Genomic DNA, 18302 nt, shown 5'->3' with positions numbered 1-18302 from the left:
TGTCTGCTCGGTAAGATGGTCTCCAGTGACACAAGGGGCAGAGCAAGCTGCCTGTTCAGTTAAACTTCATTTCCTAGCTCCTTAGATGGCAGCAGACACTGTAGAAACATCTGCATGGCAGAAATTTCTTGATTTTATTGCTGCAAACCAAATTTCTTATTTATAAAAGACATAAATGCAGGGTTCACTTAGTAAAATGTTATAAGCTGAGTATGCAAACCTTTTTAATCTACTTGCCACTTATTAAACTGATTGTCAGGATATATTAAACTATTAATATTTTAATTAATATATAACCCATTAGAAATAAATACTTGCTTATTTTATATGTGAAAACCATATTTAGGTATTAATATATAAATAAGCAAAATTATTCTGCTAGTTGTTAATAAAAATAATAATAATAAAATAGAAGTTTTGAATAATTTCACAGCGTTTTAGAAATAAGCAACCTGAGACTAAGTAATCAAGTTTGACGCTCACCTCTGTAGGCACTGCTATCGATACTCCCAGATACTCAGTTTCCTACCAAAGACTTGACCCGTTAGAGGAGCCTTTGACTCGTCCAACAACATAAATTAACCTGGATTTTAAAAAGACCATTCTCCTTGTTTAAATGTATATATACTACAGACTATGGAAAGAAGTTTTACCTTTAAAGTTTATAATTACTCATATAACAAACTCAAGATGGGGAAAGGCCATCAGAGTATTTTTGACTACAGATGGCCTGTAGAAAACAAAGTTCTTTGCAATCTTGTGTAGAATAGCAGTAGAGGGATAAATTTGATAATTTTAATTTTTATTGAAACTGATAATATTTATAGTTTATTAGAAAGTATGCACTCAGAACCTATCATGTATACTGCAATAGCCGCTTCACCTGATAGCTATGGGGACGCACTTACCCGTTTCTTCATCCTCTTGTTGCCAATTAGATCTCATTTCAGAAATTCACATTCTTAATTGCTATGGTTAATAATTTTTGATGTTTTCATATTTTCTGAGAAAAATTCCCAGATATTCTCCAAAATAAAAGGCGAAGTGACAATTTTCTTGAAAGCTTTTGTCCTGCTGGAAACATAGGAAAATGAATTGATTATGAATTGTATTAATTCTACATTTTTCAAGTAGTTTGTTTTTAAATTTGTGTTTTATATTCTTCTGATTTTTGGTTTGTCTGTCTTTAATAGCCTTTTATGTCACCTCGGTACCCTGGAGGCCCAAGGCCCCCGTTGAGAATACCTAATCAGGTAAGATTTATGTGCTACTTAAAATTTTTAAAAGATCTTGCCAATATCAGAAGTGTTTCTTTTTTTATAAAATCTAACCTTGTCTGTTATCCCCACTAATTGCTACTTCTGGTGATGTATAATCTCCTTGAAGGCTGTTGCTTAGCCAGACTTTGCGCTGGCTGACCCTCTTGCTGGCTGACAGAAACATACAAACCCTCATGCTTTATCTGTGACTACGTACACACCTTCAGGTATTTGAGGAGTCATACTGTATGTGCCTTGCAACCTTGCGGTGTTTGCTGTCTCTCTCCAGAAGGTGCTTGACTGACTTGTGGAGCTAATTTCAGTAAATGCTGACCATCATTCTTTCAGTGAAGTTATCAGTAGTATACTTTGGTTTATCTTCACGTGCACATACATTGTGCCTTGTTATGATAGCATGTCAGATATGTACTTAGATGCTTCTCGAAGAGCTAAGTCTAAATATTTAACAGTGAATCTTATAATTTTTAATTTCAAGAGTTTTAAGTTTCTAAATGTTTGTTCTGATTTAATCAACATCGTAATTTCTTATTTACTAAAAGAATAAAGCACATCGTTACAGTTTAGTTTTAGGATGTGGGTGGGATGCATGCCGTAGTACCAGAAGAAATGATTAACAGTGTGTCATTTGCTCTGTCACGTTTATCTCAAAATAAAATAAAATTGTTTTAAATTCACTTTTCTATTCTTTTCCTTTGATTCATACATTTTCACTATCAAAAATGGAATAAGAAAGTTGCAAGTTATTAAGGCACATATACCAATAGAATTTTGGTTCTTATCCAGAGTCTTATGAAATCATGCCGAGCCAGGCATGATGGCACATGCCTTTAATGCCAACAGTAGGCAGATCTCTAGAGGGATGTATGAGGCCAGTGTGGTCCATGGCAACCAGAGCTATGTACACAGACCTTGTCTCAAATAACCAAAAGCGGGGGCAGGGGGAAGAAGAGAAGAAGAGGAAGGAGGAGGAAGATAAAGGATGGAGGAAGGAAGGAAGGAAGGAAGGAAGGAAGGAAGGAAGGAAGGAAGGAAGGAATTATGCCGTCTTTGCCTGGTTTGCTGGTATTATCTGTGTCTGGGTGCTAGCACCCAGGCTTACCTCCAGAACAGAAGCAAACTTAAGGAGAAACCATCGTGGGCTTATCCAGAATGACTTGGTGCCCAGCAGTCCTCATGCCGGTGGCTGGAGCTTTGGGAACTTGCAGATCGAATGTGTTTTAATTCCTTGGATCAAAGAACATGCCATGGAATAGGAAAGAAAGTGCCAACATGTGGAAGTCTTATTTTTTCTGTAGATGAACCAGTATGTATGAACAGATATACTTACATAGGGGTCTAAGCATTTTAATTTTCATTTTTAAAAATAAAATCTTATACCTTCTGTTGGAGTCTTCATGTTGTTTCAAATATTCCATCCCTAGATTTATATTTATATTGCATAGATCTGAGAGAGTCCTAAAAATCTGTATTAGGAAACTATATTAGAATATGAATATATATAGTATTAAAATACCTTTATTCTATAATAAAAATGAGAACATGATGTGATTATTAGAATTCATTTGATGCAATTTCAGTATCATATATAAGATACTATGGGACAAGCATTAGTTTGAATTCCCCAAACCCATCTAAACGATGGATTTAATTGGTGATCAGGTTTACCGCCTGACACTGGGGGTAGAGATAGAAGAATCTTCAGAGCGAGCTGGATGGCTGGACTCTTAAGTCCCATTGGCCAGACCTCGGCTCAGTAAGTGAAGTGCAGAACAATTAAAGGAGACACACATCATCAACCTCCGTCCTCAATATGGATGTGTGTAAATGGTCTTAATATGAATGTATGTAGTGAAATGATGTGGTCTTCACAGTCTTAGCTAGTTCCCAACACAACACAAAGAGCCCAAGTCTGGTGTTCAAGCTTCACCTCAGTTTCTGGGCAGGCAGTTGATTTATATTAGTCCCCTAAATAATCTGCCTACCTCCCGGCCAAGAAGCCCGTGATGCTTGCATTTAGGGCTTTCCATGTTTCTGTTGCACTCTCAAGAACTCATTCCTCTTCATGGCGTATCTGAATTTCCTTTCCTCTCTTCCCCCTCTCTAGGCCAGCAGAAGTCATTCTGCCATTGAGTGAGCAGTTTTTATTTTTAAGGTAGAGAATAAATGACAAGAATTGTTTACACAAACTTGAGACAGGAGATCCTTGGCATTACACTATTGTGTCCAGATTGAAATAAGATACGAGGGCAGAGAAATCAGCATTAGAGGAACTCAAGGATAACCTTTATATTGTGCAAAAAAGCATTATGCCTATGTATGTGGTCACATGGGCATCCACACACATCAACTCACACACGTATGTGCATACACATATGCACAGGCTCTACAAATGCACACACACACGCGCACACACACACACACACACACACGATACTGAGTTAAGTCTCAATCTATAGAAATTAACAAACTACATTACAAGTTGAAACAACCTATATTATATAGCCTGTTTAAATTTTTGTTTTTGACCAAAGTTTACCAAATAGCCCAGGTTGTTACTTCAAAATCTTGATCCTTCTGCCTCGACCTTCTGAGGCTTAGTTGAGATAGAGTGTGGTGTTTGGAAGTTTATGTAATGACTGGTTTTTAAAAGAAGTAGTCAGAAGTCAACCACAGCAGACCCTTAGTGTGAGGGTGCTCTCCTCCAGAGTTTGACAGCATTTCTGTTGATGCATTTTGGACATTATGTTCTTTTACAAGTGACCCCTCTGTCCCCTCCATACATACTTGGACTCAATTATATTAATTCAAACATCTATTACTCAAACATAGAATAATATTCATTTACACCATTTTTAAATAATTACATTAATAGCTCCAATAATGCCATCCCAGGGTATGTTTGATATATTTAGGAGCATGAACTGTGCAAGCAAACATTTCAGTTTGCTCTTTGTTAATTAGGGCAGAATTGGTGTAATTTTTGTTGACTAACCATAATGTCCATTGAACAACTATATTAACATTTTATGTTTATGCTTCATTTAAGTTGACTGTAGTATGATAAAAATATTTCTTCTTAGTAGGCTATACAAAGTAGAAACAAAAGTGAAGCACCCGTTTGGGTGATTTTGGCTAGTCATTTGGAATATGTAAAAGGTGCTCTTTAATGGACAGGGCCTTTACATTCATATATACTAATTATAAGAGTACATATCTTAGCTTGCCTGACATAGTCTGTGGTTCTGGGTTAAATCTACAGTGGCTTATTCTGTTCATTTCTATGAGCTATGTTATGGCACCGATGTGTTGAAAATAGGCAACTGTGTCCAAAATGACAGAAGTTAGTTAGCAAAAGTGTGGAGAATAAGTGTGTATGAAAAGGTTCAAGAAACAAACATTAAGTCCTCGAAGTATGCATGGCTCACAGTTTTAGCTGGAATTGATGCAGCTTTCAGAAGGCGCCCCATCAGTCACTGAGGCGTTCTTAACCTGAGGAGGTGCAGCTCTCAATATCTCTCATGGATAAACTCCCTGAACAGAAAAGCCCATAGTATTTATCCAAAACTGTTAGAAAATCAAGCAATCTAGAAACATGGGTGCATGGCACCAAGACTAAGCTATTGTCTTCAGATTTTTTAAATTGTCTTAATTTTCACTGTTCTTAAAATACGTATGTGAGCTGGGCTTACATGTATCAGCCCCGATTGTCCATTTTATATGCTAAGGTTAAATTTGATACTGCATCAGAATATAATACCTAAATCTTCATTTATAAATATCTGTCAAATAGTAGGTGAGCATTTGGAGAAAGTATGACCCAAATAGCGAAATCATGTATGTATACTAAAAGGTACTGTAGATAAAATCTACTGTAAGGGCAAAGGGACAGAAACATGTAAATGCAGCATGGCAGCCATGTCAGTGTGTGAGCGCCTTCTCCCGTCACATGTACTTGTCTTGGGAAAAATAGATGATGGGACATAGACTTTATTCCCGGGAGGTAGGATTATGAGTGATTTTGCCATTTGAAATTTTCATTGTTTCTGCAGTTTATATTAAGCAGACATTAATTCTACTCATGATTAGAGAAAACACAGCTATATAAATAGAGAAACATAAAATATTATACTTTGAATAAAATTAACCCTGTAAAATATTTAGCATAATTCCAGTAATGGGAAGAAGACAGATAAAGTGGACACTAAGTATAAGTTAATTCCAAAACGGCTAATGACTTCTCAGATAAGTAAAAATCAGCCGACATTTGAAGCATGGAAAGAGCTGTTTAGACAGTTGTGATCCCAGCTCTTGAGAAGCGAGTCAAGAGAATGGCCATGAGTCCAAGGTCAGCCGTGGTTGCATAGTGAGATCTGGAAGGGCAGAGGAAAAATATACACAGTCACTTATAAATTGAAATCCCCATGAGTCTCAGACTGCACACCCTTCATAGCATTCCCTTTTATTGAGAAGAGCACCTGGGGCTCCTGCTCAGTGGAAAGGAGTGGCTAGGGCAGAGGGCAAGAGTCAGTATGTTTGGGAGGGAGGGTGTACATTCTCTTCCCAGGAAAAGCTTGCACTCTGGATACAACATAGGTTTCTGAGATCAAGTCATGATCCTGTTAACGTTTATGGTACAGTGTACTTCAGAAGTAATCTTATCCTTTATTTTCTTAGATATATTTTAAGAATGAATTGTGCCACATTTAGTTTAAAAAATATAATAGTATATACAAAATCTGCCTTAGGAAAAACCACTTGAACAGATCATAGATATGAGCACCATTCTCAGTGACCTCATAGAGCAGTGACTAAACTACTGGCAACCCATTTTATCCTTTTAGACTTCATATTTAAATCAGCATACAGAGTATTAGATCTCTTACGTCATTCTTAACCAGGTGTGTTTAGTAAGCTCTCTGTCCCTCTCATCTCCTCCCTTCTTCTGCGACCCTGATCCTCCCTCATAGCTCCCACTCCAGTCCCTTTGGCCTCTGCATGACCTGTGCCCACCCTCAGACCTTCTTACTACCAATGTTTATGGTCCTTTAGTCTCTTGGTATTTGTTGCGCATGACCTATATCTATACACATACCCAGGCCACCTCACACCACATGTTTACATACACATATATTATAGTCCATGATTCGCATGTGAGACACAACATAGTTTTTTCTTTTTGAGTTTGAGTCACCTCAGTTACTATTATACTTTCTAAGTCTCCATTTTCCTTCAGATTCCGTGACTTCACTTTTCTTTCCAGCTGAGTAATACTCCATTGTGTACATGTACTGCTTTGTCTTAATCCCTTTGACTTCTAGGATGTGCTGTTTCCTTGCTATTATGAGTGGAATAACAATAAATAAAGATGTGTAAGGACTTTGTGCTAGGATATGGGAGTAGCCACACAGTAATTATATTTTTAATCGTTTTGAGGAACCTCCACCTCAAGTCCATAGTGTCTGTGTTGAGTCCCACTCCATCAGGATGAACTAAGGTTTCTCTTTCAGGAGCCTTGCCATGGTGTTTGTCAGAATTCTAGGTGATAGCCATTCTCACTAGAGGGAGAGGTCTCTCGGGGTAATTTTAAATCACTTCCCCTGGTGACTAGGGATTTTGGACATTTTAAAAATATTTACTGGCCACTTGTGTTCCTTCTTTTGAGAATTCACTAGCCCATTTGTTGATAGCAGGAGTTTGGGGGGAGTTGTTTTGTCTTTTGAGGGATGTCATGGTTTAATTTTTGCAGTTCTTTATAAACTCTGAGTATCAGGCCCTTTGGTCTGTAGCATTGCTGTCTTATTCCCAGGTCCTCTGTCCTTTTCCGTGGGCTGGCCTTTCCATAGCCCTGGATACGGCTGTCATTAGCAGGCCATCCTCAGCTGTGCTCTTTCCATCGAGGGTCACTTTGGTCACTTCTCCTGGTTGTCTTAGGTTCTCTTTTCCTGTGCTCTCAAACATGACCTAAAGCAGCCTGACGAGGAAAGGCTTATTCCCTACCACATGTTCAAGTCATGGCCCATCCCTAGGGAGGTCAGAGGAGGGAGTGAAGCCATGAGAGAGTGCTAAGTGATAGTTTGCTCTTCTAGCTTGCTCAGCTTGCTTTCTTATAGCACCTAGGACCACCAACTAGTCCAGAGTCCAACTGTACCACATAGTAAGCTGGGCCCACCCTCATCGATCATCAGTCAAGATCAGGCACCACGCACATGCCTATAGACCAGTCTGATGGAGGTGTCTTCTCAGTTCAGGTTCTACTTTCCAAAACGGCTCTAGTTTGTGTCAAGTTGATGTAAAACTAGCCAGTACAATTGACCTTTTGTGAGGTTAGCATACTAACACATGGCATTCAACTAGAATCTTTTTTTTTTTCAATTTGGCTTCAAGACAGTATAACATATTACAATATGAAACATCACAACTTTTCAAAAGTCCTACAGCCCTTCAAAATTTAAACACTTTAAAAATTCAGTTTCTTTAAAATGTCCAAAGTCTTTTTCTGTGTTCAAAATTTCTATAAAATACCCAAAGTTTCTCTAAAATATCCAAGTATAAAATATTCTAAGTCTTTCTAAATTCTAAGGTCTTTTGACTGCAGACTCCTATACAATCAAAAACAAGTCACATGCTTTCTTAATCAAAGAGGGGAGAGCCACAACACAGTCACAGTCAGCCAGTACAACACTGAAGTCTGTCAGTATCAGAAGCTCCAGGGCTCATCCCTCAGAATGTCCTGGGCCCCTCTGAAAGGCTCTTCTCAGCTCTGCCACTGTTGGCTCACACAGCTTGTCTCCTAGATCCAGGCCAGCTCTATTCTGCACTGGCTGCTGTGCTTGGCAGCTGTCCTATGGTACTCACATCTCCAAAATGTCGGGTCTCCAGTGCAGTATGGCTGCCAGCTTACAGTAACCTCTGATGGCCTCCCCTCAGGAACTCTGAGCCCTTTAAGCGTGTGGCTTCTATTGAAACTGAGGTTGTACCTTCACCAGTGGCCTCTCCTGAATGTTCTAGCCCCCGCCACACAGGCAGTGCCAAGTTTCATGTCTTCATTACTTTAGAACAGGTGCTGTCTAGGAACTCTTACACAGTACTGCGTACAGCTGCCAGCAAGGTACCACCTTGGCCAGCTCTGATCTATACTTTTTGTGTGCTGATCCTGAAGAAACACTTCCCTCAGTGATGCTGGTCTCTCCTTTAATAATTGCTAATTTATCAGTTCTAGCTAACCAATATTGATTGTCCCAACAAAGCAAAGTGTCTTGGAAATCACAACAAATTCTTCATCCATGGCTGACTAGAACCACGTATCCTTCATCTAAAGTATCACTCAGATGGCCAGGTGGCTTCCTCCGAAAGACCACAAGGCAGGTCTCCATGAGCCGCACTGCTCTTGGTATCTGCGTCAACATAGCTCTCACAAAGCAGCCCACTGAGCTCTGAGCACTCAGTGGCTTTCCCAGCACAAAGAATAGGATTCCAACACAGTCTGTCCCAAAATACAGTTAGGTCTGCCACACACCTAGGGCCAACGCAGTCTGACTTAGGGTTTCTGTTGTGACTAGGATTCCAACACAATCTGTCCCAAAATACATAGTTAGGTCTGCCATACACCTAGCGCCAACTTAGTCTGACTAGGGTTCTGTTGTGACTAAACCCTGTGACCTAAAACAGTGTGGCAGAGGAAACAGTTTATTGAACCTTACTGCTTATAGTCATCTTCTAGAAGAGTCAGGGTGGGAACTCAAACCTGGCCACATGAACCAAAGCAGTACCCATGCAAGAGTACTGGTGACTGGCTTGCTCTCCTCACAGAGTGTTCAGTCTGAACTGTATGCAGCATCTCAGACCATAAGCCCAGATGTCTAACTGCCTGAAGTGAGCTGAGCCCACCCATAGCAATCATCAAAAATTACCCCACAAGCTTTCTATGGGCCAGTGTAGTGTGGATATTTTCTCAGTTGGTGTTACCTCTTCCCAAGTGACTCTAATGTGTCAAGTTGACATAAAACCAACCAGAAAGATAGTCTATTGTAGTTCTATATGAGTTCTTGGATTTCATTGTAATAGTTCTGTGAAGAATGACATCAGAATCCTGATGGGAATTGTAGTCAATCTGTAGATGACTACTGGTAGTGGAGTTATTTTCATGATATTAATTCATGGCATTTTCCAATCAAGACCATAAAAATTCTTTGTGTTTATCTACTCTCTTAGTTAGGGTTTCTATTGCGATGAAGAAACAGTATGACCAAACTCTTATAAAGGAAAACATTTAATTGGGGCTGACTTACACTTTCAGAGGTCTAGTCTGTTATCATGGTGTTAAGCATGGCAGTCCAGGCAGACATGGTATTGGAGAAAGAACTAAGAGTTCTTCATCCTGATCCTCAGGCACAGAAGGGACCTCGAGCCACTCTGGGTGGAGCTTGAGCACAAGAGACCTCAAACCCTCCCTCCCCCTGACACACTTCCTCCAACAAGGCTACACCTCCTACTAGTGCCAAGCCCATGGGCCAGACACTCAAACATATGAATCTGTAGGGGCCACACTTGTTCAAACCACCATGTCTAGCATATTTTTTCTTTCATTCTTTCCAGCATTTTCAGTGTAAAGGTCTTTCATTTCCTTAATTGGGTTTATTTTTAGCTCCTTCTTGGAGGATATTTCTAATTTCTTTTTTTTTTCTTTATTAACTTGAGTATTTCGTATTTATATTTCTTTTTTTCCTTTTTTTCTTTATTAACTTGAGTATTTCTTATTTACATTTCGAATGTTATTCCCCTTCCTGGTTTCTCCCTACCCTCTCCCCTTCCTCTTCTATAGGGGTGCTCCCCTTCCCATCCTCCACCATTACCGCCCTCCCCCCAACAATCACATTCACTGAGGGTTCAGTCTTAGCAGGACCAAGGGCTTCCCCTTCCACTGGTGCTCTTACTAGGATATTCATTGCTACCTATGAGGTCAGAGTCCAGGGTCAGTCCATGTATAGTCTTTGGGTAGTGGCTTAGTCCCTGGAAGCTCTGGTTCATTGGCATTGTTGTTCATATGGGGTCTCAAGCCCCTTCAAGCTCTTCCAGTCCTTTCTCTGATTCCTTCAACGGGGGTCCCGTTCTCAGTTCAGTGGATTGCTGCTGGCATTCGCCTATGTATTTGCCATATTCTGGCTGTGTCTCTCAGGAGAGATCTACATCCGGTTCCTGTCGGCCTGCACTTCTTTGCTTCATCCATCTTGTCTAATTGGGTGGCTGTATATGTATGGGCCATATGTGGGGCAGGCTCTGAATGGGTGTTCCTTCTGCCTCTATTTTAAACTTTGCCTCCCTATTCCCTGCCAAGGGTATTCTTGATCCCCTTTTAAAGAAAGAGAGAAGCATTCACATTTTGATCATCCGTCTTAAGTTTCATATGTTCTATGCATCTAGGGTAATTCAAGCATTTGGGCTAATAGCCACTTATTAATGAGTACATACCATGTGTGTTTTTCTGTGATTGGGTTACCTCACTCAGGATGATATTTTCCAGTTCCCTCCATTTGCCTATGAATTTCATAAAGTCATTGTTTTTGATAGCTGAGTAATATTCCATTGTGTAGATGTACCACATTTTCTGTATCCATTCCTCTGTTGAAGGGCATCTGGGTTCTTTCCAGCTTCTAGCTATTATAAATAAGGCTGCTATGAACATAGCAGAGCACATGTCTTTTTTATATGTTGGGGCATCTTTTGGGTATATGCCCAAGAGAGGTATAGCTGGGTCTTCAGGTAGTTCAATGTCCAGTTTTCTGAGGAACCTCCAGACTGATTTCCAGAATGGTTGTACCAGTCTGCAATCCCACCAACAATGGAGGAGTGTTCCTCTTTCTCCACATCCTCACCAGCATTTGCTGTCACCTGAGTTTTTGATCTTAGCCATTCTCACTGGTGTGAGGTGAAATCTCAGGGTTGTTTTGATTTGCATTTCCCTTATGACTAAATATGTTGAACATTTCTTTAGGTGTTTCTCAGCCATATGGCATTCCTCAGCTGCGGATTCTTTGTTTAGCTCTGAACCCCATTTTTTAATAGGGTTATTTGTCTCCCTGCGGTCTAACTTCTTGAGTTCTTTGTATATTTTGGATATAAGGCCTCTATCTGTTGTAGGATTGGTAAAGATCTTTTCCCAATCTGTTGGTTGCCATTTTGTCCTAACCACAGTGTCCTTTGCCTTACAGAAGCTTTGCAGTTTTCTGAGATCCCATTTGTCGATTCTTGATCTTAGAGCATAAGCCATTGGTGTTTAGTTCAGGAAATTTTCCCCAGTGCCCATGTGTTCGACATCCTTCCCCACTTTTTCTTCTATTAGTTTGAGTGTATCTGGTTTGATGTGGAGGTCCTTTATCCACTTGGACTTAAGCTTTGTACAGGGTGATAAGCATGGATCCATCTGCATTCTTCTACATGTTGACCTCCAGTTGAACCAGCACCATTTGCTGAAAATGCTATCTTTTTTCCATTGGATGGTTTTGGCTCCTTTGTCAAAAATCAAATAACCATAGGTGTGTGGGTTCATTTCTGGGTCTTCAATTCTATTCCATTGGTTTATCTGTCTGTCTCTGTACCAATACCATGCAGTTTTTATCACTATTGCTCTGTAATACTGCTTGAGTTCAGGGATAGTGATTCCCCCTGAAGTCCTTTTATTGTTGAGGATAGTTTTAGCTATCCTGGGTTTTTTGTTATTCCAGATGAATTTGCAAATTGTTCTGTCTAACTCTCTGAAGAATTGGATTGGTATTTTGATGGGGATTGCATTGAATCTGTAGATCGCTTTTGGTAAAATGGCCATTTTTACTATATTAATCCTGCCAATCCATGAGCATGGGAGATCTTTCCATCTTCTGAGGTCTTCTTCAATTTCTTTCTTCAGAGGCTTGAAGTTCTTATTGTACAGATCTTTTACTTGCTTGGTTAAAGTCACACCGAGGTACTTTATATTATTTGGGAATATTATGAAGAGTGTCATTTCCCTAAGGGCGTTCATGGTCATACATATGAAGGCTAGTGATTATTGATTTTGTGTCCTAACACTCCACTTAAAAAAGTGTTTCTTAGATCTGAAAGTTTCCTAGTTGATTCTGTAGGATCTTTTAAGTATGGATAGGACTAGTTTAACGTATCCCTTTCTTATTTTTGTTCCTCGTGTAACTTCTTCTCATCTTAATATTATGGCTAAGACATACAGCAATATATAGAGTAAGAGAGTGAAAGTGTCCCTTCCTGTTTTCAGGGAAAATCATATCAGTAATCTTTCCTTTTGGTGTAATATTTGTTAAAGGTTCATTATAGGTAGCCTTAACGTAGGGCTTTTACCCCTTTTTGTCAGTTTAGCTAAGGGTTTGCAGTACTACTGACTTTTCAGAGGACTGACATCTTTGGTTTTGCATGTTCTTATAATCTCTAATTCATTTCTTTCAATCTTTACTATCTCTTGCCATCTGCTGGGTTTGAGATTGGCTTCTTATTCTAGAATTTTGAGTACATTATTAGGATATTTGAGATGTCTCCTTTTTTTTTTTTTTAAATATAAGCCCCTAGATCTATAAACTTCCCTTTTAGGACTGCCTTGGCTCTGTAGCAAGGGGTGATAGATTGTACTGTCGTTTGACTGTAAGAAGTTTTATTTCCTCTCAGATTTCTTCAGTGATCCATTATTCCTTGTATCAATGTCAGTAAGTAGATAACTCTGAAGTACACTGTTCAGTCTCTTCAATAGTTTGTATCGTGTGGAGTTTTTCTTGTTGTGTCTTCCTTCTACACAAGGGTGTCCTGAGGCCACACCAGAGCCACATGGACATACAAGGGAGTGTGCTTGGAAGATGAGTGATATTGGGCAGATAAACACACTGATTAGTTGCAAAAGAAAATAAATGTCAAGAATAAATGCCACTCTTCTTACTGTTGGATAAGATACTGACAATCCTAGACAAGAGGGAAAAAAATAATCCAAGTTATCAGATTGGAATTTGACTGTTGAATGGATAATATACAGTGAATTTTTTGCACATGTATGTACAGAGTATGGATTTATTGTGCACAAACATAGGTTGGTGAGCTAGTTTTAACAAGAGACCTTGTCTCAAAATATAAGGTGGAGAGCAATTGAAGAAGGCATCACACACACACACACACACACACACACACACACACACACACACACACACTTCTGTATCTGTGTGAGTGGTTGTACTGTATATTTGTGTTTGTGTGTGTATGGAGTTAGAGGTTGATATCAGCTGTCTTCCTCAACTGCTCTTTACCTTATAAATATACCATACAACTACTCACATAGTACACATGCACACATATACACGTACACCAAACTCACAGAAGGAATATGACTGACAGACTATGCACTGTCACAGACTGAGTAAAATAGGGGTTCATAAGTAGGAAGTAAGTAGATAAATGGGTTTAGCTTCCTTACACTAACTGCCAGCCAGTGAACAGAGAGGCAGTGGAGTATCTCCATATGACTATCTCAGTGGTTAGGGATTAGTAATGAAGCTAACAGAGGAGTGGGGGATAAGGAATGAGATGCTGATAATATTATATTAGTTCTGATAATAAAACGTTCAGTTGCAACTGCTGGGGATGATGATCTTACGATGTAGAAATCTGGCAAGTACAAACACAGATGAGAAACAAAGGTTATGGTCAAAGGTAAGGGTCAGTTGACATCTTGTAACCTCAGACATGGTACTCAGAGCATCATAGCCCCCTTGTGATATTCCTTCCAATTAAGAAAACATGATCGATCTGAGTCCAGATGATGAAAAGAACATCTGAGTGACCATGTAAAGCACAAGGCTTATTCTTACAACCATTGATGGATGATATGTAACACTCGGTATCAGAGACATCCATAAAATACAACGCTTATTCTTCTTACAACCTTTGAGGGAGTGATAGACAAGGATTGGCATGGACAGGGAAAAGGGCAGTTATTTCTGCTTAGAAAAGCAGAAAGAGTCATGAAGCTAAAGGCAGCACATGTTTCATGCTGGTATTGGAAAGAAATGGGAGAAATGACAAAGCTTAGGCCAGCTTTGTAGCCCGCGTGGAGGTACTGCTGCATCTGGATGATTTCCTGACTTGAAATATTCAGACACCGAGGCTTGATATCCGCACTTGCTCTCCAAAGCTCTCAGAGAAGATTAGTGACGTGGGGGATGCCAGTACAGAGGTTAGCATAGACTCTGAGGACTCTGGGTTGGCGTCTGTGAGAGCGCTTCATGAGGAACTTGTACATTTTAAGATTTGTTCCAAGAGAAAGTAAGAGGTTGATCCCAAACAGATCTCAAAGATGTCAGTTGTTAGAAAGAGAGATGATTTTAGTTTAGTTTTGTCTTTTTTTAATAGTTGGCATTTTATATCACTAATTAAAAGCATGAATAGAGAAAGCCCTTAAGTTTGGTATGGGTGGAAGTTAGTATGTGAGTGCACTGTACTAACACAGGGATGGCACCAGCAGACAGACTAACGTATACAGGGTGGAGTTAGAAGGCCCTGCGCAGAGGACCGTGGGAAGCTAAGGAGTGCTGAGGGTTCCCCAGGAAGAGCACACCAATCAACCATCCTAAACTAAGTGGTCAACACTGAAAACATACTTACAGGTAACACTGTGTAAACTGAGCAGCTTATATTTATGTATTTAGGAATACATAATTAATTTAGAAATAATTATATCCCATATATATGTATATATACACACACATATACATATACACCACATGTATACATCACATACATGTGTGTATATATATATACACACACACATGTCAAGTGTAATTATTTCTAAATTAATTGTATACACATCATGTATGTTGTGTGTGTGGTGTGTATGTATGTGTAAAACAATTACTGAAAATAGAGTCCATGAATTTGAAAGAGAGGAAGGAAAGGTATATGAGGGAGTTTGGAGGGAGGAAAGGGAAGGGGGAAATGATATAATTATATTATGTTCTCAGAAAACATAAGAAATGATTTTTAAACAGCTTTGGAATACCCTTACAAGTGTGTGCTCAGCAAGTGTACATTGGCTGTACTTTCAAACAACAAATCCAAGACTGAAAACAAGTGATGGGGAACGAGAGTCCTTTGCTACGTGCCATGATAACAGTTAAGGAGACTCCAGTTTTGGGTGCAGAGCTGTTAGATTTCTTTTTAAAATATTTGAATATTTAATTTAATAATATTTTCTAGTTAAGTTTAATTAGAGGGTCTTTATAGAAAGGTATTTCAGTATCCTTTATAAATTGAATTAAGATTTGAAGATGCCATTGTACTTGTAAGGAAGAAATAGGATGGTTTACTGTATACTGTTTCCAAATATTTTTATACAGGATGGAATGAAGCAGAATTTCTCCTCCTTCTTCCTTTCTTTACTTTTTCTTTTTCTTCTTTTTTTTTTTGAGACAGTTTTTGTTTTGTTTTGTTTTGTTTTGTTTTGTTTTTTTGTAGCCTTGGCTATCCATGAACTTAGTCTGTAGACCAGGCTGACCTTGAACTCAGAGATTTACTTGCATTTGCCTCCCACCACACATGGCTCTCTATCTATATCAGTCTGTCTGTCTGTCTGTCTGTCTATCTATCTATCTATCTATCCATCCATCCATCCATCCAAGGTCTCTTTAGGCCATCTGAAACTAGCTCCACACACCAGGCTGGCCTTGAACTCACAGAGATCTGACTGAAGGTTTGCCACACCACTGTCAGCCAAAACCAGAATGTCTTTTACAACAGAAATCTTGTGTTAATGCTGAATGGGAAGTCAAAAGTTCTTGGGAGACTCAGATGCATTTTATAGTTGAAGAAACTTAAAGAGGGGAAATGTTAAAGCACATGTTTTATAAGTACTTACAATGTTACTTTTTATTTCTGTTTTTCTAAATTGCTAGGCACTTGGAGGTGTCCCAGGAAGTCAGCCATTACTCCCCAGTGGAATGGACCCAACACGACAACAAGGTAATTAAAGTAAAAGTGAAACTGATTTGCTGGACTAGTGAGGAAACTCATTAAGAACTTGATCGATATAAATATTCCATGATTTCATCAGCTTTATTTTCATAGCAACATGACTAAATGGTTTGTATTTCTAGCTAACTCTAGCTTATGGACAATGACAGAGCAGAGGTGCCGACATGAGAGACAGAGTATAAAGTGTCTAAAGCCTGTGACGCCTTGGACAAGTAGGAAGTTAAGTGATTACAGTCACCAGCCCTTTCCTTTTTCAGATGAGGACTCCGTAGACGTAAAGGGAGGCACACAGAGTAACAAGTGACTTCATTCGTTCAGCAGCCCCAGTAGCCCGCTCCTGCCTGGGCGATATGTAGGTGCCATGGATAGCTAAGGCTGTATTCCAGGACATAATTGTCTAAAGAAACAGGAGCAAAGGCTGTAGCAGAAAACTTTAGCTAAGAACCATAAAGAGTAGCTGATAGCCAGAGCTGGAAACGATGATTACAAAAGCCCGAGCTGGTGGCATTGCTCAGGTCCGCCATGGTCCAGCCTCCAGCTTACTGCTCATAGCTGCTCTGTGGCTAATCACTTCCTACTTCCCTCAGGACATCCAAATATGGGTGGACCGATGCAGAGAATGACTCCCCCAAGAGGAATGGTGCCCTTAGGACCACAGGTAAGGACCATCAACCTGGAAGTGAGACACTGGGGTGCCGCCTCCTGATGAGACAGATGTGTTTGCTGGGTTTTAGCATATGCACTGAAGTGCTGACAGACCTTGGGGCTGATGGCATTGGACACATAGATCTTATGTAAAATTCCAAAAGAAAAGGCACACTAAAAGAAAACATGAATACTTCCTTTGCAAAATCAGATAGTTTATTTTTTCTATTTGTATTAGCAGTATCTTTTTATCTATTTCTATTAACATGGAGGAAATAAAGCACCTTGGTAAAATTTACTTCAGAAACTATAAATACTAACAATAACCTAAAAGGTTACACCATACAAAAAGGGATTAAAGAAAATTAATTATAAATAGCATGCATTTAAACAAAAGCAAGTGCTCATGACAGGAAGGAGAGAAAGTCGACGTGAGACCATTTACAATGGCAGGAGTCTCATAACAGTCACTGATATCAAACCTGCCAGGTAAAATGCATACATCAAAAAGGATAAACTGAAAGATAATGAAAAGTAATTCCTAAAACAGACATTTTACTGTGTAGCTGCCACCTGAGGGTAAACTGCCCCATTTCTTTATACCTGTAGTATAGACATAGGCTCTGGAATGGTATTTGTAGCCTTATGCACAGACAGACAGACAGTCTCACACACGCACGCACGCACGCACGCACGCACATACACATTTTGTCTTGAGTCAGGGTCTCCACTATGTACTCTGACTGACCTGGAACTAATTCTGTAGACTGACTTCGAACTTTGCCTTTCCCTAGAGTGCTAGGATAAAGTCTTGTGCTACTGATTGGTCCCCATAACTTTTCTATAAATGTCACTTCTGTGGTTTTTGACCTTAAGGTATGTGTAATGAAGTGAGATAGTCATTTCTGGGAACAACGTAAGTGTGAAACAAAGAAATATACTTAGCGTAATGAATCTTGAGTCCTCTGGTGCACACAGACAGAGTGACTGTGTGGTCAATGTGTATCTGTGGCTGAAGACAGGAATGCCTACCCCAAGCCAAGGCATATTTATAATCTGTTTCCATCTACGGAAGCAGAAAGTGATTTTAAATATGCTTCCAACAGAAAGGCAAAATTATTTATTTCATCAGAAAAATATCTTCTGATACTATATTCGAAATAACTTTCTCCTTTATTTCTCTGAGTTATGTAGCTAACTTGTGTCCTTAATATCAACAAGTTCCATGGGATTAATGGGAAAAGCCACTTAAATTACAGAGCTATTTCAGTTTTGAAGTGTAAGTAAGCTACATACAAGGGACATTTAAAAATCAGATAGTTGGGGTAGATAAATGTCAACAGGTTCCATACATCTAAATAAACC

General features: G+C 39.3%; 1 protein-coding gene across 7 annotated transcripts in view; it reads left to right on the top strand.

Annotated features, from left to right (window-relative positions):
- Ssbp2 (single stranded DNA binding protein 2) overlaps positions 1 to 18302 on the top strand; it is a 253947-nt gene that overhangs the window by 199439 nt on the left and 36206 nt on the right. For all 7 annotated transcript variants that reach the window (XM_032899052.1, XM_032899050.1, XM_032899048.1 and 4 more), the window contains 3 exons: positions 1194 to 1253; positions 16214 to 16280; positions 16880 to 16950. In XM_032899052.1, the coding sequence (XP_032754943.1) occupies positions 1194 to 1253; positions 16214 to 16280; positions 16880 to 16950 (198 nt within the window). The remainder of the gene's footprint in view (positions 1 to 1193; positions 1254 to 16213; positions 16281 to 16879; positions 16951 to 18302) is intronic.

The sequence above is a fragment of the Rattus rattus genome, chromosome 3 (assembly GCF_011064425.1).
Source record: "Rattus rattus isolate New Zealand chromosome 3, Rrattus_CSIRO_v1, whole genome shotgun sequence".
Taxonomy (NCBI): domain Eukaryota; kingdom Metazoa; phylum Chordata; class Mammalia; order Rodentia; family Muridae; genus Rattus; species Rattus rattus.
This window is presented reverse-complemented; position numbering and strand designations above follow the sequence as displayed.